At 39.6% G+C, this 21,176-nt stretch overlaps 1 protein-coding gene across 1 annotated transcript; it reads left to right on the top strand.

Moving 5' to 3' along the window:
- Positions 1 to 801: 801 nt before the first annotated feature.
- LOC145158021 (uncharacterized) lies at positions 802 to 2,107 on the top strand (the record flags this gene model as incomplete). The annotated part of the gene is made up of 7 exons (XM_079076984.1): positions 802 to 804; positions 846 to 941; positions 1,050 to 1,097; positions 1,221 to 1,292; positions 1,438 to 1,496; positions 1,568 to 1,658; positions 1,746 to 2,107. Coding segments are annotated over 7 exons (516 nt in total), but the record flags the coding sequence as incomplete, so codon positions are not given.
- Between the last annotated feature and the right edge of the window lie 19,069 nt (positions 2,108 to 21,176).

Genomic DNA, 21,176 nt, shown 5'->3' with positions numbered 1-21,176 from the left:
ACTCAGTAATTTCTCATAGAAGGGCTTGGAATGTTAGAGGAATATATATATGCAAAGTAACATATAGTTCAGGTTCTATATCTATAATTCAATCCTCAATCTATAAATATCGAATCGCAACGACTCTCTTTGTAAACCCTCACCCTTCACAATGAAGCTCACCGGAGCCTTGCTGCTTCTCTCCTTCGCTCTCTTGGTTTCATCATCTTCAGCTTTTCAATCGGACGAGCTTATTGTAGACGATGAACAATTTGATTCAAATGAGCGCCCTTCCCATGAATTCGTATCATCATCGTCACCTTCCATTTCTTCTGGTTCGCATTCTCCTCCAAAACCCATTCGAAAGACGTCTGCGGAACCTGATTCAGACTTTAGAGTTCAGTTCGCTCTGGAACACGCATTTGGAGATTCAGAAGATTTCTCCGTCGCCGGCACTTTCACTGCTCGCCTCAAATCTCATGGAGGAAAGGTAATCAGATTCTATGATCGTCGATGACGATTTTGTTGTTTAATTGGATGATCATCATCACGAAAATTCACACATTTTCAAAACACAAGTTTATAAACCTAATTGAACAATCGTTAAACTTTTTATTCTCTTGTACACTACTTTTATGTTATCTTATGAGTTACAAAGCTATTAACAGGATCAACTTCTTTCTGGTTTGGCTTCTTTTGATTAAAGAGAACTCTTACGAAGATCAGATTCTCAAGGAACGATCTTAGCACAATAGAGAAGGAGAAGTTCAAAGTAATTCTTCATCAAACCTACTTCTTAACATCATTAGCGTTTTTGTCTGTGTTGTATGAATTAAATTCTGTTTGTTGATGTTTATCTACTGTAGAAACTACTTGAAGATGATGCTTTCTACAGGATAAGGGTACCATCTAACGTGTTAAACGCTCCTGGGAAAGCTTATGTTATCTCCTCAGTAAAAGCTGTAAGCTTGAAACTTGACATTAGGTTATATAGTTTCACTCTTAGCATCCTTAGCAGAAATTAAGGTTTATACTTGTACACTATTTACTGATCCTGTATTTACTTTCAGAGGTGCCTCCCAAATGATGGCTTGGATGAACACTTCATCATACACATGGTAATTCTCCTTTCCATTAATGTGTGAAAAAAATGTCTAAAAGTTTCACATTTTAATATTTTATCATGCTAATTTACATTTCATTACTCTATAATTATTCATCATGTGGTATAAATCATGCAGGAAGGTGTCCACATTTTGGCTGTTAATTATGGTTCTCTTAGGGCTTGCCAATATAATCGGCAATTGAGAATTGTAAGTTTTCACAAATATATTTACTTGTGTTCTCTTTTAGACCAATGTATTTAAATATTTATATCATTTGAGCTTTTAAATATTCAGTGACTTCCACTAACTTGAATGTTATATATGACATGTCATTCTTTCTATTCATTTTCAGCCTTCAAAGTGGATCTTCAACTCTCACACAGTTTTAAAGTACAGTGAATATGCACCAAGGTCAAATTCTTATCTTCCTCTTTCATAACTCCATTTTCAGCCTTTAAAATTCCTTGAGTCAACTCAAACAGGACGCCAATATTTTCTGAACATATCATTGGTGGTGATATGGGAGAGGATGAAGGGGTAAAGCCAATAGAGAGATCCTTTTTGGCTAAATATGTGAGTCATGAATATTTTAATTTCAACTTAATTATTTTGAAAACTACTCGTGTTTATGATAACATGATGTACTTGATAATTTTTCAGTGGATGTATTTGATGCCGCTTGTTGTTATTGTCATGAATGCTATCAACCAATCCGGCAACATGGTGGAGGAACAGGTGGATATGCCACCACAGCAGGCGGTTAGGGCTATCCATCATGGGCAGAGTGCAGCTGTCCGGAGGCGGTGATGGTGGTTTTTTGGTAGTCTTTGATGGAATTTGAAGACTATGAACGATTTTGAACTATAGCATATGAACCCTAGAAGTTGTAATAATTGCATAATTATATGCATTTTTCTTTCTCATTCATTTTAACTCGTGTCATTTTGATTTGGATTGCATTTTTGCAAAGTTTGTAAATGTAATCATTCTTTATAAGATTTGGCTATCCATATTTCCCTGAATTAGGTTGGCCACATTTTTTTGTTTTTGGAAATAATAGTTTTTTGAAGTCCCTATGTTGCCCCATGTTCTTTGAGCAATTTTGTTTCTCCCCCATATTCATTTGATAGATAATTTGTTGTTTTGGGTTTGTTTAGTTTGTGAATTTTGACGGAATTGGAATTTGAGATTACATTCCACGCGTTTTTGGTTGCCAAATGAACAAAAATTAATAATATCATGAACTCACCATTCATAGGAGGTACCATTCCTAAGAGAAGGTAGAATAAACTTGATTTCATTATTAATTTCTTTTACTAAAGACCAAAATACTCTTAACTCCCGGTTTGAGTTTTTTAGGGAAAGAAAAGAAATGATTCAGACCATCCGAGAATGTCCAAATATCCCAACCATGTCAACTCCTTACCCTTCGAACCTGAAGGACCTGCAACTAAAAACATAAAGTAGCAACTGTAAGCCAAAGGCTTAGTGAGTAATCATAACATTCGCCAATTATACAGATCATATGCATATTCACTTTATACACATAAACTTCAAATAGTAAATAACATATTTCTTACATACTATCACATAACATATGTATATTTCCTAACACATATTGTTGGTACCAACCCTACTCCAACAGGTTGATTCTCCGAAGGACTGTCTCGGACACTGGCAACTGGGACTGATCACTTCCCCGAAGGGATGTCATGATCATCCAAACTTTGACCACTTCCTTGAAGGGCTATCATGGTCATGAAACCAACTAGATTCTCCGAGGGGTTGTCATCTAATCAACATACAAATAATACATAGTCCATATAATAAGTAAGTTCATGAGAACTTACATGAAGCAGCAAAACACAAGGTAAAACCACTGAAGTGGCCAAGATGAACCCCTCTCTGAACAACTACATCCCATACCAAAACTCTACTTAGATCATTTCCATATTATTACATTATAATACTTGTATTATACTTTATTTCATTCTTTTTTGCACGATTATTACTTATTTTTGTAGAATACTTTCCGATAAGATAATGTATAACACAAATATGATACTATTATAAACGATTTAGTTCGCTAGACAATTGTTAGATGCATTTTTATGCATCTTTTTGGTTACATTTAATCTCATTTTGTATCGTATTTACGGCAATTATGACCTAGCTTACTCCCGATGACTATTTTCCTGAATCTTCAAGATTTAAAGATTGGTTCTCTGTGTCTGAAAGGCACGACCTGGTCACACAAACACAGGTCGTCCTTCAAGCTTGTGCTTCTAAAAAAATTCGTTTTGGAAATGTACTTCGTTTCAATGCTTATGGACTCCACTAGCCTCCAAACACGGTTTGTGTTTTATGCTAGAGCCTTTATTTACTGCCAAGCCTACTATATAAATACCAGAATAGTTGAACCCTAGATTGATGCATACGAATTTTTGGCGATTTTCTGAAGTTTTCCAACGAATTTCCAGATCTGAAGATTGCAGTTTGACTCGTTCATCTAGTTTAGTAAGATTTATCGTTTAGACTTTTTTTTACTCTTTGTAATTCATTTTTAGCCATGTACGACTAAATACCCTAGATTTCAGTTTCGCATCGGCTCGACTTTTCGTGCAAGTAATCATTAGGCTTGATTTTTAGTTGTGAATTCTGTTTAGTTTGATCGGTTTCGTGTTTAAATGAATGTTTGATTTTGATTAAGTTTTTGTTGGACATTTGAATTGGTATTAAATCATTCCGTTGTTAGAATCCGTAATCGTTTTAATTAACCTGTAATATGTAACGAATATTAGATTGGTTTCATGCTAGGATTTAACTTTAATATAAAATGATCGAATAAGTTTTTACGCTTCCGAGCCTACGAGAAGTACTGAAATTTACTGGGAATTTTAAATTATGGTTAATGCTACTTTTCTAAATTAATTAAGAGTCTGTTTAATTAACTTAGTAACAAACAAAGTTTAACTCAAAACAAATATTTTAATTAAACAATTTGGAAAAAAAAGATTATTAGAGATTGTTAATGATTTTCGGTACTAGTTTAGACAGAGCACAATTCAAACAATCAAGTTGATGGTTATTTGCATGATTAGGAGAGTCACCATGGAAGTTGCTTTTAATGATATGAATCTCCATAAGTTATTAGTTGTATTTTTATAAATTCACTTTTAATATTAGTATTAATCATCAAAAGAGCATAGACCTTTAGGACGTCTCCGTGTAGATTCAACCCATCTTTCATGTATTACCCATTTAGTGCAACCAAGAAGTAACTTTTATACCCCCACTACAAGGAAAATGATCATTAGCGGCGACAAAAGTCACCGGTAATAAGCCAAGATGTCGCCGGTAATAGTAATAGGGGCGACGCGTCGCCGGTAATAAGTCGCCGCTACTAGTTCGTCGTTATTGATGAACTTGTCGCCGCTAATGATAGATGTCGCCGCTTATGAACGCGTCGCCGCTAATGATATGTGTCGCCGGTAATGACAATGTCGTCGGTAATAACCCTGTCGCCGGTAATAGTGTCGCCGGTAATTACGATTTTCATTTTTTAATTTTTTTTTGTAATTAACAATTTTGGTTGCCGGTAATAATGTACTCGGTAATTACATAGCAACATTCGATTAAATATCAAAAATAATAGTGTCGATGCTAATTACAAAACAAACATCCGATTATAATTAATTAAATATCAAAAGTCATAATATCTGATTAAATATAAAAAGTAATAATGTCGCCCGGTATTAGTGTCGCCGGCAATTACAAAAAACAACCAAAGTTTTACAATCTACCAAGTAGCAAAGCATGATAACATATGCAAATAAAACTCATTCTGGCCTATATACCATCATCTTCATTCCCATTGTTTCCTCGATTATTTTGGGATTGAAAAAACGAATACAACTCATCCCTACATGCCGGGTCATTCAGCATCGCACGAAGATTTTCCAACTACATAATTAATAACAACATATATAAACTTATAAGTTAAATTATCAAAAATAAACAAAAACTATCAAAAATAACAACATATATAAACCTATATATCATCATCTTCATTCCCATCGTTTAGGCACTTACGACTCGCTTAACAAATTGGCGCCGTTGTCGGGGACACGGCAAACACTAATTGTTTATGCCAAGATATTCACGTACAGGTACACCACTAAGGCTCGATCCTGAAATAGAGAAGACAATAAGAAAACTAAGGAAAAAAGCGACACAACAAAAATACTCAACGAGTTTCCTAGCTTTATCATCTTCTCTAACCTTGGAGAAAACTGATCCACAGGGCAACCCTTTGTGGAATGAACCTGAATTCATGTTCACATCTTTCCCAAAAGCACCTTCATCTTCACTTTTTCAAAGCCCACACAAAACATACTCGTCATCATCCATCAAATTCGAAACCATCAACCCTTCTAAATTAGATTTCGACAATTCAACCATGGGAGACGCATGCAACGAAGAGAGGACTCTTTGATAGTGGGCTACTCAAGAGGTCACTCAACAACCTCTTTGTATCACTTTTCTTGATGCCCAAAATTCCGAACTAAATTGTAGGCTGATGCATCTTCTCTCCATATCCTGAGGCCTCAAAAAAAAAGACCCACATAAATTTCATGTGGTCTGTTCTAGAATGAAGCCACATGTCATCAATAGGGATCAGATAACGTTGAATGTATTTCCATTTTCACTTCAATATACAACGAAAGAACGATTATACGATTTCCCATCCAGCTCCATAACAACATGGAATGAGCTCGCGTAATAGTTTCTAGAGTTTTTGGTCCCTAATAGATTAGTCTTGCAATTTTAGTCCCAAAGTTTGTAAAAAAATTGCCCAATTTTCAATTGTAATGATTTTGGTCCCTAAATTTGTTCAAAAATTGTGTTTTTCATAGTTTTCTCTTGCGATTTTTGTGTCTTTAGGTACCAAAATCATTGCAACAATTATACGTGTGTTTATGTGTAACATCCCGGAATTCAGATGCGTCTCTTAAACCTTCCTTCTTTCTAAGTTGTCTTGTTTAGCCCTTAAAAGTAGATTGTGGCAAATGAGTACGCTGGGCGTACTGAAGAGTACGCTGCGCGTACTCATGGGCGTGTTTTGGACGCGGACTCCACCCGGTACGCTGGGCGTACCTTAGTCTACGCTGGACGTAGCGGGTCCAGACTCAAAACCCTAAATGAGACTTGAGCCCTATATAAAGAAAGTTATGGCCTTATCCTCAGCCACCATTTGAGAGAGTGAAACCCTAAGAGAGAGCCAGCCTTCGTTCTAAGCTTGTGTGTGAGTGTTCTTGAGCTAAAAGTGCCTTTGTGTGTTAGTAAAGAAGAAGAGGAGGTTCTTGTGAAGGCTAGAAGTTGGAGTGCAAGCTTGGATCTGAGTTCTACAGAGGGAGGAGCTTCACTTGGAGGTAAAAAGCTCTGAGCTTTCCTTGTTATTGTTGATTTGTGCTTCATGGACCAATTTTTAGGGTTTTTGGTCCCAAGGTGGAGACTTTATGAGCAAAAGGTCTCCATAAGCTTAGATCTACTATATTTTAGAGTATTGTGAGTTGAGGGTTCATAAAAATCCAATCTTGGACGTGAATATTAAGCCATGCATGAGATCTAGGCTTTATGAGGGAAGAGGAAAGGTGTTAGAGTGATTAGTGACCTTTACAGCCATGCAAAGGCTTAAAGGTTTCAACTTTATGGATTAAGTGGCCTTAGAGAAGTCAGATCTGAAGTTTGAGTATATGTCTTAACCATTTAAGACCCAAAATCAAAAGGAGTATGAAACTGGGAGTTACGCGGGGCGTAATCCCAATACGCGCAGCGTAGGGGGTCGCGTTCCCCGATTTTGTGAAGTCGCCGGGTACGCCCATCGTACAGGTTTGGTACGCGCAGCGTAACCCGGAGGGTTGACTTTTGTTGACTTTTAGGGTTTAGTCAATGATTGGATCTTTGAGCCATAAGAGGGGTAAAATGGTCTTTTACCCTTCTGAGAGAACTTAGAGTGGGATTAGTCTAGCCTTTGAGAGTTGTATTGATTAGAGTAATTGTTCCATGTGATTAGGCGGAGGCTAGACCAGTATTACCGAGTTCGAGATTTACCGAGTTACCCGAGGTGAGTCTTCTCACTATACTGTGCCTGGAAAGGTACCTATGTGTGACCGGAAGGTCTTGTATGCTATGAGGTGTATGTACTGTATGCTGTTATGTGATATGTATGAGTTAGGTATGTTATGAATGATGTGGACCGGAAGGTCAGGATGATGTGGACCGGAAGGTCAGGATGATATGGACCGGAAGGTCATTACGGGTAGGGTCGGAAGGTCTACCAAGGTTATGGGACGGAAGTCCCCTGAGACACAGAGACCGGAAGGTCTTATATAGCCTTGAGTGGCGTATGTGCGTATGTGGTATATTGGGGAACTCACTAAGCTTTTATGCTTACAGTTGTTATGTTATGTGTTTCAGGTACTAGCGAGGATCGCGGGAAGGCGCTGGCATGATCAGTACACACTTGTGGAGTTTTTATGTACTGTGATCTTGGGATGAATTTTATGGATTTGATATGTGATACATGGAGATTTATGACATTTATGAATGAAATTATATTTTTTTTAAGTGAAAAATTGTTTTGGAATTTACGACGTTACAAGTTGGTATCAGAGCCTTGGTTTGAGGGATTCGGATGCACCTTCGGGCGTATCTGAACTCAAACTGAGGGTTTGAGGAAGTTTTTCACAAAATAAACACTTTTTCTAAGGAAGTAAAAGAATTTGAGGAAAACAGAAGGAAGCAGTGAGTACGATCAGCCAGCGCCCGAACGGTGATTTCCCCAAAATACCCTTACATTATGTGTTATGAGATATGTTATGATATGTTATGCATGCTAGAGTAGGCTAGGTATTCATATTAGGACTAGAGTGGCCTGATTTGTGATACCTTAGCCTAGGGAGATTTATGTTGCTATGAGATGCTTGAGAGTGAGTAGGTAGCAGTGAGGAGCTGATGAGAGGTCTACCGAAGGGTAGCCTATGCTAGCGAGATGTAGAGTACTTGTGATCTGGGATCCAAGGAGGAGGACTTGGGGTGAATACTGATGCGGTGTTGACGGTAGTATAGGGCCCGTACTACTGGAGACACCGGATCAGTGCGCAGTCCAAGTAAGAATCCTTAGGGTACTAGGAAACAAGTAGGGTTGAGTTATCGAGTGCGAGTATGCTCGAGCGAGTCTCTGATATTTTTATGTTGTATTTCAGAGACATCATTGTTGGGACACGCCACAGACCTGAGACGAGTGGCGTGAGTGACGGGGAGCTTCGTCAGATGATCCACGATGAGGTAGTTGCGACGATCCGAGCCGAGATTCCAGAGATGTTTGGGTCTATCAAGACCACATTGATTGAGACCTTTGATGAGCGGTATGCAGCAGTTACTGAGGCTGCGGCTACTGCAGCTACTGCAGCTGTTGCTGCTGCTAGACCTCAGGGGGGTGACTCGTTGCTGTTCCGGGATTTCATCAACACGAAGCCACCAGAGTTTGATGGGACGCAGGATCCGATTACTGCGATGAGATGGATTTCTGATATCGAGGGATGCTTTTACACCTGCTCGTGTCCAGAGCATATGAGGGTTCGGTTTGCATGAACCAGCTTCGCTTAGGGGCGAAGGACTGGTGGAAGTTTGTGACGGCAGACTTCACTACGGTAGAGCTTACTGCTGTGACCTGGGAGAGGTTCACCATGATGTTTCGAGAGGAGTATGTTCCCCCTATGGAAAGGGAACGTTTAGCCCAGGAGTTCTTGTCCCTCAAGCAGGGAACTGAGTCTGTGACGGTGATTACGAGGATGTTTCATGAGAGGGCGTTGTTTTTCCCTGAACACGTGTCGTCTGAGCAGGCACGTATGAGCCGGTACTTGAGCATTTTGAGGAGGGATATCAGGGAGTTCGTGGCGAACTCATCATACCGGACATTTGCCGAGCTCCAGGTAAATGCCCGGAAGAGGGAGATTGAGCTAGAGACTCAGGCTCGGGAGGAGGTCGAGTCTCAGGGGAGGGATCGGCGGCCGGCACAGTCTCAGCCGGCAGCCAAGCGGGCAAAGCCCGCCGATTCGAGATCTGGAGGCCAGAAGGGCCGCACTTGTGGGAAGTGCGGCAAGGGAAATGATGGGGTTTGTCGGTCTGGTGCTTGCTACAAATGTGGCAAGGAGGGGCACATAGCCAAGGATTGCCCCAAGGGATTCATGGTTTGCTTTCATTGCAACCAAACTGGACACCGGAAGGCCGAGTGTCCGCAGCTGCGGGGGACAGCACAGGGAGCACCACAGGGATCTGCCCCTGCTGCCGTGCGAGCTACTGAGGTTCGGTCGGTGAAGGCCGAGGCACCGAAGGCTCGCGGGAGAGCTTTCCAGTTGACAGCGGAGGAGGTCCGTGCAGCGCCCGATGTCGTGGCTGGTATGTATTCTTTCATTTATTTATGCTGAATTTGAGATATTGTGCTTATATTATGATGTGCGTAGGTACTTTTCTTGTGAATTATGTACCTTCTTTGGTGTTATTTGAGTCGGGTGCGAGTCGATCATTTGTGTCTTTAGCCTTCAGTCAGCACATCAGTATTCAGCGGGAGGCGTTGAGTCGACCTCTACGAGTTTCCATAGCTGACGATCGAGCGGTGTATGCTACGGATGTGATTCGAGGATGTGTACTCGAGATCTTCGGCGTTGAGTTTCCGATTGATTTGGTCCCGATTGCGATGGGGGATGTCTGTGTCATCGTGGGCATGGACTGGTTGAACAGATTTGGAGCGGTTATCGACTGCGAACGACAACTAGTAACCATACGAGACCCTAGTGGGGGAGTACTTACGGTGTACGGCGAGGGTACCCGTTCTGAGTCATCATTTTGTTCGGCTGCTAGAGCGAGGCGGAGCCTACAGCAGGGTTGTAGCGGGTTTATGGCATATGTGATGGATTCACGAGTGGCCGCCGAGGGGCCAAGTTCGGTTGATGATGTGTCGATAGTGCGTGAGTTCCCGGATGTGTTTCCCGAGGAGTTGTCAGGTGTGTCTCGCGAGAGGCAGGTGGAGTTTCGCATCGATTTGATTTCGGGGGAAGCGCCTATCGCCAAGGCGCCTTATCGCCTTGCGCCGCCAGAGATGCAGGAGTTATCCTCGCAGCTTCAGGAGCTGCTGCGGAAGGGGTTTATTCGACCGAGTAGCTTGCCATGGGGAGCGCCGATCCTTTTTGTCAAGAAAAAGGATGGTTCGCATCGGATGTGTATTGATTATCGGGAGTTGAACAAGTTGACGGTCTAGAACCGTTACCCCTTATCGAGGATCGATGATCTGTTCGATCAGTTGCAGGGAGCGTCTTGGTTCTCCAAGATAGATTTGAGGTCTGGATATCATCAGATGAGAGTGCGGGAAGAGGATATCCAGAAGACGGCGTTCAGGACTCGTTATGGGCATTACGAGTTCGTGGTGATGCCTTTTGGGCTCACCAATGCACCGGCAACGTTCATGGATCTCATGAACAGGGTGTGCAGACCGATGCTGGATCGATCAGTGATCGTGTTCATTGATGATATTCTGGTGTATTCGAGGTCCCGGGAGCAGCACGAGGAGCATTTGAGAGAGATCCTCGGAGTGGTGACATCGGAGAGGCTGTACGCCAAATTCTCCAAATGTGATTTCTGGTTGCGAGAGGTCCAGTTCTTGGGACATCTCGTCAATCAAAAGGGGATATTGGTCGATCTGGCCAAGATTGAGGCGGTGATGAGTTGGGAGGTGCCGAGATCTCCCACCGAGATCAGGAGTTTTCTGGGGTTAGCCGGCTACTATCGGAGATTTATCAAGGATTTCTCCAAGATCGTCGTGCCTCTCACCAGGTTGACCCGGAAGGGCGTTGCTTTTTCGTGGGGTCAGGAGCAGCAGACCTCGTTTGAGACTCTTCGCCAGAGGTTGTGCGAAGCCCCGATGTTATCCCTTCCAGAGGGAATGGAGGACTTTGTGGTGTAGTGCGACGCATCGATATCGGGGTTGGGTGTGGTGCTTATACAGAGGGGGCATGTGATAGCGTATGCATCGAGGCAGCTGAAGCTTCATGAGACGAGGTATCCCACCCACGATCTGGAGTTGGGGCAGTGGTGTTCGCCCTTAAGATCTGGCGCCATTATCTGTATGGGGTTTGGTGTACCATATACACGGACCACAAGAGTTTGAAGTATCTGATGGATCAGCCCAACCTGAATATGTGCCAGAGGAGATGGTTGGATGTGGTAAAGGATTACGATTGTGAGATCCTGTACCACCCGCGCAAAGCTAATGTTGTAGCTGATGCTCTAAACCGTAAGGCAGGGAGTGCCCCGATTCGAGACATTTGTATGCGATTGATGGTGATGACTCCGGTGTTGGACACCATTTGGGAGGCCCAGGCAGAGGCCGTGATGCCGGAGAACCGCAAAAGGGAGCGGGTGATCGGGCAGGTGTCCGAGTTCGTTACCAATAGCCGAGGGCTGATGACCTTTCAGGGTCGGATTTGGGTGCCATATGCAGGCGGGGCATGTACCATTATGATGGAGGAGGTGCACAAATCGAGGTTCTCGATCCATCCCGGGGCCACTAAGATGTATTTGGACCTGAAGAGAGAGTATTGGTGGCCCTGCATGAAGAGGGATGTCGCGTGGTTTGTTGAGAGGTGCTTGACCTGTTGCAGGGTTAAGGTCGAGCACCAACGTCCGCATGGCAAGTTGCATCCACTTGAGGTTCCCCAGTGGAAGTGGGAAGAGATTTCTATGGATTTTATCACCAAATTGCCGAGGACCACGAGGGGCGTCGATGCAATTTGGGTGATAGTCGACCGGCTGACGAAGAGCGCCCACTTCCTTGCTATGAGTGAGAGCTCTTCCGCAGAGAGGCTGGCCGAGTTGTATGTGAGAGAGGTGGTATCGCGTCACGGAGTGCCGATCTCGATTGTATCATATCGGGATGTGCGATTCACTTCCAGGTTTCGGAAGAAGTTCCATGAGGAGTTGGGTACGAGGTTGCATTTCAGTACCGCCTACCACCCACAGACGGACGGGCAGAGTGAGCGGACGATTCAGACGCTCAAGGACATGCTTCGAGCATGTGTGTTGGACTTCGGAGGAAGTTGGGACACGTACTTGCCGTTGGCTGAGTTTTCCTATAACAACAACCACCATTCGAGTATTGGTATGCCTCCCTTCGAGTTGTTGTATGGGAGGAGGTGTCGGACTCCCATTTGCTGGGGAGAGGTAGGGCAGCACGTGATGGGTAGCACTGAGATAGTGCTTCAGACGACTGAGCAGATACAGCAGGTCAGGCAAAGGTTGTTGACAACTCAGAGTCGCCAGAAGAGTTATGCGGATAGGCGACGATCCGAGCTTGAGTTCCAGGTGGGAGACTTCGTACTCCTAAAGGTTTCTCCTTGGAAGGGAGTGATCCGATTCAGGAAGAGGGGCAAGTTGGGGCCCCGGTACATCGGTCCGTTCAGAGTGACCGCGAGGGTGGGCAGGGTAGCGTATCGTTTGGAGCTACCTGCGGAGTTGAGCCAGATTCATGATACCTTCCACGTGTCTCAGTTGAGGAAGTGTATAGCCGACGAGTCGGCGGTGGTGCCGCTAGAGGACATTCAGGTGGATGCGAGATTGAATTATGTTGAGAGACCGATCGCGATCTTGGATCGGAAGATCAAGGTTATGAGGAACAAGGAGGTGCCTCTGGTTCAGGTCCAGTGACAACATCGGAGAGGGTCCGAGCTGACTTAAGAGCCGGAGTAAGAGATGCGGGAGCAGCATCCGGGGTTGTTTGCGGCATGAGACTTCGAGGGAGAAGTCTGGTTCTAGTGGGGGAGAATTGTAACATCCCGGAATTCAGGTGCGTCTCTTAAACCTTCCTTGTTTCTAAGTTGTCTTGTTTAGCCCTTAAAAGTAGATTGTGGCAAATGAGTACGCTGGGCGTACTGAAGAGTACGTTGCGCGTACTCATGGGCGTGTTTTGGACGCGGACTCCACCCGGTACGCTGGGCGTACCTTAGGCTACGCTGGGCGTAGCGGGTCCAGACTCAAAACCCTAAATGAGACTTGAGCCCTATATAAAGAAAGCTATGGCCTTATCCTCAACCACCATTTGAGAGAGTGAAACCCTAAGAGAGAGCCAACCTTCGTTCTAAGCTTGTGTGTGAGTGTTCTTGAGCTAAAAGTGCCTTTGTGTGTTAGTGAAGAAGAAGAGGAGGTTCTTGTGAAGGCTAGAAGTTGGAGTGCAAGCTTGGATCTGAGTTCTACAGAGGGAGGAGCTTCACTCGGAGGTAAAAAGCTCTGAGCTTTCCTTGTTATTGTTGATTTGTGCTTCATGGACCAATTTTTAGGGTTTTTGGTCCCAAGGTGGAGACTTTATGAGCAAAAGGTCTCCATAAGATTAGATCTACTATATTTCAGAGTATTGTGAGTTGAGGGTTCATAAAAATCCAATCTTGGACGTGAATATTAAGCCATGCATGAGATCTAGGCTTTGTGAGGGAAGAGGAAAGGTGTTAGAGTGATTAGTGACCTTTACAGCCGTGCAAAGGCTTAAAGGTTTCAACTTTATGGATTAAGTGGCCTTAGAGAAGTCAGATCTGAAGTTTGAGTATATGTCTTAACCATTTAAGACCCAAAATCAAAAGGAGTATGAAACTGGGAGTTACGATGGGCGTAATCCCAGTACGCACAGCGTAGGGGGTCGCGTTCCCCGATTCTGTGAAGTCGCCGGGTACGCCCATCGTACAGGTTTGGTACGCGCAGCGTAACCCGGAGGGTTGACTTTTGTTGACTTTTAGGGTTTAGTCAATGCTTGGATCTTTGAGCCATAAGAGGGGTAAAATGGTTTTTTACCCTTCTGAGAGAACTTAGAGTGGGATTAGTCTAGCCTTTGAGAGTTGTATTGATTAGAGTAATTGTTCCATGTGATTAGGCGGAGGCTAGACCAGTATTACCGAGTTCGAGATTTACCGAGTTACCCGAGGTGAGTCTTCTCACTATACTGTACCTGGAAAGGTACCTATGTGTGACCGGAAGGTCTTGTATGCTATGAGGTGTATGTATTATATGTTGTTATGTGATATGTATGTGTTAGGTATGTTATGAATGATGTGGACCGGAAGGTCAGGATGATGTGGACCGGAAGGTCAGGATGATATGGACCGGAAGGTCATTACGGGTAGGGCCGGAAGGTCTACCAGGGTTATGGGACGGAAGTCCCCTGAGACACAGAGACCGGAAGGTCTTATATAGCCTTGAGTGGCGTATGTGCGTATGTGGTATATTGGGGAACTCACTAAGCTTTTATGCTTACAGTTGTTATGTTATGTGTTTCAGGTACTAGTGAGGATCGCGGGAAGGCGCTGGCATGATCAGTACACACTTGTGGAGTTTTTATGTACTGTGATCTTGGGATGAATTTTATGGATTTGATATGTGATACATGGAGATTTATGACATTTATGAATGAAATTATATTTTTTTAAGTGAAAAATTGTTTTGGAATTTACGACGTTACATTATGAACCTCTCACAGCTTTCACTGCTACAAGAGACAGAAAGCAATTGCTTATTTGGTTGATGGTTGTATTAATTAATGTCATTTGCTAATTGATATGCATGAATTTGTTTAGGTTACCCGAGCTAATAAAATTTTTTTTGATAGAAATTTATAGCAACTAACTTTCACCCTTATAAACTTTGTGTGTTCTAGATCTAAGGAAACTCAAAAAAGAAGTATGACAAAGTCAAAACAGGAAGATGATAAATATTGTAGCCACAAGACATAAATTGACATCAGAGTTGTGTTCAAATTACCAAAATACCGATCATAGATTGTCTAGATTATGCATATGAACCAAAAAACCAAATTAATAACATAAAACCAAAACAATTTATATTAAGATTTTTTCAAAGTAGGTTGTTGTTTTGAAAGAGTCTCGAAGTTGGAAAATATCTTAAAATAGCAACCTACTTTGGATAGGATGATAACATCGAGTGTAAAGTTAACATTTTTTTTTTTTTTGCAACATTCTATTTAACACAAAGGTTTATAACATGAATTTTGTGTATTTGCATGTTTTCTCATCAGGATGGAATCCAGAAGGCTTGCTACCATCACCTTAATATTATTAAATCTATTTACAGAGGTCTTGCGGCCTGGAAGTAGATATGATTTTAAGTAAGTGGTTTTATTTTTCTTGCATATTAGGAATTTATGTTTCTTTTTCTTTTATTTCGAAATTATGATAAAATTGATTAAAAAACACTTTTTTATTTCGAATAGTTGTGGATAAAATTACAATAAACAGATGGAATAGAAAATAAAAAAGTAGAAACAGGAAGAAAGAAAGAGTAAGAAATAGGAAGAAAAAATGAAATACATGACGTATTAAACTTGTTTTTTGGCAGATTCCATAGAAACACAAAGAAGAAAAGTTGTAAGACGAATGACAAAAGTGTGAAGAGTTTAAGTATTGCAACTTATGCAGGTATATATCCATATAATTATGTCTTGCAAATCGTTAATAAGGTTACAAATATTGAGAGATAATCAAATTATTCTGAGAGAAATTATTTTATCACGTTAATTAAGGAAGTGATACCGGATGTTTAGCTGGAATGTCTGGTTTTTTTGAAATACCTTATTTACAGGGTGGTATGTTATGATATCACCTTATTTACATATGATATTATGCAAGACGTAATTATGGATTCCAGATTCTATGGAAAATAGGTGTTATCTTCCATTAAAAGGTGCTAGGTGTAGAATGTACTAAATGTATTCAATTTTTTTTTAAGTAAATAGAAATGGGAATTGTTGGTAGTTTGGTAAGCATATCCTGTACTTTTGTATTTTGTATGTTATTATGAATTCAAAATTAAACCAAATGCATTTCAAAAGGACACGTCACAAAAGCTCACGTGGATGAATCATGTTGATTGTAATAACTATTCTTTTATTAATAATATACTAGATGAATTCTTGCGCGTTGCACAACATAAGTTAAAAATATATTGTTAAAATGTTGAAAAATATATGTTTAAAATGGTTATGTTCTTGACATTAACTTTGACATAATATTTTGAACAATATTATTTATTGATATCAACCCACCTTCCTCAATAATAAAATTAAAGATAATTATCTATTTAATATTATTTTTAACAATTGTTATGATTCATTAGTTTAAAATTTTACTTATGCGATTATATTCTAATTTCAATAATGATGTTCATTTAAAATACAATTTATTCGTTGTTAACTTTATGTAAATTATAAATTGATGTTATTATCATTTAAAATTATTGTTCTTTAGTTTTAAACAACTTATTATTATTAATAAGTTAAAGAAGACTTTTAATAAACACTTAATATTACTATTAAAATGTGAAACATACACTAAATAATAAAGTGATAAGATAGACAATTTGCATGTCAAAGGAGATTTCCATGGATAATATGACATATCCATGATTTTTATAATTTAATTTTTGTAGCATCCCGACTCCCAGGTATTTCATTTATTTATTTAATTATTTTTGGTATTTAATGAGTGACTCGACGAGTTGTGTGTCCGACTCGTCGAGTAGAGTTGGGTTAGTCACGTGGGTTTAATGACCGACTCGACGAGTCAGGGAGCCGACTCGCCGAGTTGGCGCTGTGTGAGGAAATCCTAAATCCCCGGATATGGGGCCTATTTAAGGAAACTCATGTCCTCATTTCCGCCTCACCAGCTACCCAACTCCCCTGTGTGAAACCCTAATCGGCCATTGAGCTAAGAGAGAGTGTTTGAGCTAATATTTGAGTGTTTTGGTGAATCTTTTGGAAGGGAAGAAGTGAGATACAAGCAAGGAATGAGGAGAGGCTGTGGGATCCATCATTCTTTCACTTGGAGCTTCTGTTGAAAGGTAAAAGCCATCACCTTGCTCATAATGTTGTTTAGATCTTGCTAATGAGGAACTTTTGGGGATTTTTCCATATTTCCTTGAGATTTGGTATGACTTGTGCTTGCCAAGCATTGAGACATCAGATCTGGACCTTGTGAGGTCCATAGAGTCCAAATGTCCCAGCTTTATTCAGCCATGAAATAGTTATTGTGCTTAAACACCTTAGTTAGAGCTTATAGCGGCATTATGGAGCAAATACGCCATGCATGAACGTAAAGATCGAAGCTTTACGTGACATTCAGACCTTGGGAGGCTAGATCTAGAGTTTGGACTGGTACATCTGCCTTAAAAACTTCTAAATAAGATTTTGACTTAAGGGACTCGGTGAGTCAATGAGCTGACTCGACGAGTCGGCTGGGGTTTTCCCCGATTAGTCTGGACAAGGGTGACTCGGCGAGTTGATGAGACAACTCGACGAGTTAAGTTGGGATTTCACGACGTTCTGAGGAACAGCGGGGACTCGGCGAGTCACATAGGTGCACTCGACGATTTGGGTCAACATGGACAATTGACTCGAATGTTGACTTCTGTTGACTTTAGGGTTTGGTTAAGACAGGGTTTATGGGGGGCATGGAGGGGTAAAATGGTCTTTTACCCATCTCAAGAGTTAGAAAGAGTTTAGCGTGAGTTATATGACGTTGTGATCTTTATGAGTTAATTAGAGATGTTAATTACGTGTAGGCGGAGATTAGGCTGTTCCAGGGGTATCCGGTTTTCTTTGCTTACGAGGTGAGTCTTCTCACTATACTTACCATGAGTAGTATCTATGTGTGACCGGAGGGTCTTTTGTGCTTATTTGAGTTACGTCATATTATGCATTTTGTCTGTATGATATATATGCTATATTATGTGTTTTACTGAGATATGACCAGAGGGTCCAAACTGAGTTGTGGGACCGGAGGGTTTCCACTGAGACAGGACCGGCGGGTCCAAACTGAGTTGTGAGACAGAGAGTCCCCACTGAGACACATGACCGGAGGGTCCACACCGAGACACATGAGACCGGAGGGTCCATGCCGAGTTATAGCCATGAGAGGCTTATTATTTATGTATGTGGTATTTTGGGGAACTCACTAAGCTTTGTGCTTACCGTGTTGTGTGATATGTGTTGTTCATGTACTTCTCAGGACCGCGAGAAGGCGCTGACATGATTGTACACACCTGTTCGAGACTTTGTTGAGGATTCTGGGATTTGACTTTTATTTGTGGATTTATGTTGACATTTGAGACACTTGTGGTTTTATGAAATATAATATATGAGTTTTATGTGTTTTAAAAAATGAAAAATTTGGTTTGAAAATTTCCGGTGTTAAAATTTTATTATTTATAATTATGGGTCATTAGTTTTAAAACCACTTATTATTATTAATAAGCGAAATAAAACTTTTAAAAGATACCTATTATTATAATTAAAATGTTAAACATACACTACAATATAAAGTGATAAGACATGCAATTTGTATTTTAAAAGAGACTTACATGATAATATTGCATATCCATGATTTTTAATTAATTATTACCTTGAAGCAACACAAACATACAAACATATATACAATATTTAATTAAATATTATATATATCACTTTCCATAACATATGATCGATAACATGAATTTAATCTAATTATATTAAAGTTTCAACCACAACATACAATGATTGTCTTACAAGAATACTTAAACCAATATATATATATATATATATATATATATATATATATATATATATATATAAGAATTAGTATTTAAAAAACTTACAAATTAAAAAGTTTAACATAATAACATGACTCAAAAAATAGTCCAAAGCCCTCAAACCAACACAAAACTTTTAAACTTGTATTCTTTGTGAATTTTGTATGTGATTTGTATTTATGTGTCTACTCAAAGAGAATGACATTTTTATAGTAGACTATCCATTCATTCTTTATTAAACATATTATATAAGTTATAAAACCTTTCATGATGTGATCAATTACTTTGAAGGTGAAAAGGTGTGGGGGTTTCAAATGGGGTGCTTGGAAATTTGTGTCGGGGTTTCAAATGCATGATGTGATAAGAAAAATGCATCATTTATAAGTATAATATGATATGATGATATAGAGTAGACGAATATCCGCGTGTTGCACAGAATAAAATTAAATCTTTTGGTAATCTTATGTTATTGATAATATTTATATCATTTATATTAACTATAAAATAATAATTACTATATTTATTTTATATAAAATTATAATTAATTTGAAGAATAGATAAAATAACGTTTATTAAAATCAAATCATTTAAATATTTAATGGCCCCTACTAATATTTTACGTGTGTATAACATTAGTTATATTTGTCAACTATTTTAATTTACTACTATTATGATTTATTAATTAAAAAAATTGACGATGTTTTAATTTTATCATGATGATTATTTAAATTATGAACAACTGTTTCTAATCTAACATAATTTAATTTCTAAGTTTCTATTATTTTTAACTATTATTATTTTAAATTAATTTAAAAACAACTAAATTGAATTTTAGTTGTTATAAAATATAGTTTTCAGACACCTTTTAGTTAATTCAATTCATCAATTTAAGTTCTTTTATATTTATTATATTTAATGTTTTATTTTTAACTATGTTAAAAAAATATATTGAATTTTTTAAACATTATTTGATATTTTACTTTAGTTTTTAAATTTTACACTAAATTTTTAAGCTTATTTGATATATTAATGTAGGTTATTTATTTAACAATATATTGAAGTTAACAAATTAAGTATATATAAGTCACAAAGTTTTTCATTTGTGATAATGTTTACAAATAAAAACATATTTAAGTTAATAAATTAAATATATTATATAGAAACATTAAGAGTTAGAGAGTTTCAAATGAATGTTGTGAAAATGTTTTTCTTTGTAATATTTTGTAATAGTATGATTCTTTGGATAGACATGTTTAATAAAAATCAATGTTCTGCCTGTTTCATTACCGAAAAAATGTGATTATTTTTTTTTAAAAAAAAGACACGGTTAAATTAAAAAAAATAAGACAAAATTGCAAAAATGGTCCCTGTGGTATGCATTTTTTTGGGGTTTTAGTCCAAACCATGACTTTTTTGGATTGGTGGTCTTTTTGAGCTAGTTTCGTTGCGTTTTTGGTCCCTCAAAATAGTGAAATGACTGTAATACCATTGGGGTATTTATTTTCCATTTTTCTTTCATTTTTTTAAATCTAATACTAATTTATTTATTTTAATAATTTAAAAAAAATAAAAAGGGCTCTCTCTCTCCATCTCTCTCTCTCTCTCTCTCTCTCTCTCTCTCCTGGTACACTTTGCCATTTCTACACATTCCAAGCAATCGAATGCCTTTTAGGCTCGAACCCACTAAACCAAGGACACAGATCCATTACTCTTGTTACCAGAGATACATAAATCATGTATTGCAGCCTTAAAATCTTTAAGTCATCCACGAAGTGTACTTATAGGAACAAAAACATATACACACAAATACCCATACACCTGTAGATAAATGATGAACACATAAACATACACACACACACACACACTCTATAATTGATTTGCAAGCGAATGTGTGTCTGTGTGTTCTTTTCATTTATCCATGAAGAAGCTCTTGAAATCAACAAGTGGAAGCCTTCACAAAACCCATATCTGTGAACAGGGGTGGCGGTGTAAGGAGGTGGTGTTGAGATGGTAGTAACGGTGGTTAATGGATGGTTAAATGGTGGTTGACAGAGCTATAGGGTGGCAACGGTGTTGCACGTTTGGGGCATATGAGAAATACGTAGGAGAATGGTGCTCGGTGGTGGGTTTGATGATGATGATGATGCTCATGGAGGTTCAATAACCATCAGTGGTGGGAAAGAACCACCCACCGTCAGCCACTAATGTCTGCTATCCTTCCCACCTTATCTCAGGTTCAACTCCATTGTTGTTCCTGTTGCAGAGCCAATGAGTTCCCCACCCACATCGGTTCAATCTCCGCATATATGAGGATTTGGGTTTGGAAAAATTACATGTGGTTAGGGATGAGATGGAGAATACAGGAGAGGCTAAATAGGGAGGAAATGGATGGGAGGTGATAATCAGTGGTGA

This window comes from Lactuca virosa, chromosome 2, assembly GCF_052849685.1.
Source record: "Lactuca virosa cultivar CGN04683 chromosome 2, Lactuca_virosa_CGN04683_v6, whole genome shotgun sequence".
In the NCBI taxonomy this organism is placed as follows: Eukaryota; Viridiplantae; Streptophyta; class Magnoliopsida; order Asterales; family Asteraceae; genus Lactuca; species Lactuca virosa.
Note: the sequence above shows the minus strand (reverse complement) of the source record. Positions and strands in the feature narration are given on the sequence as shown.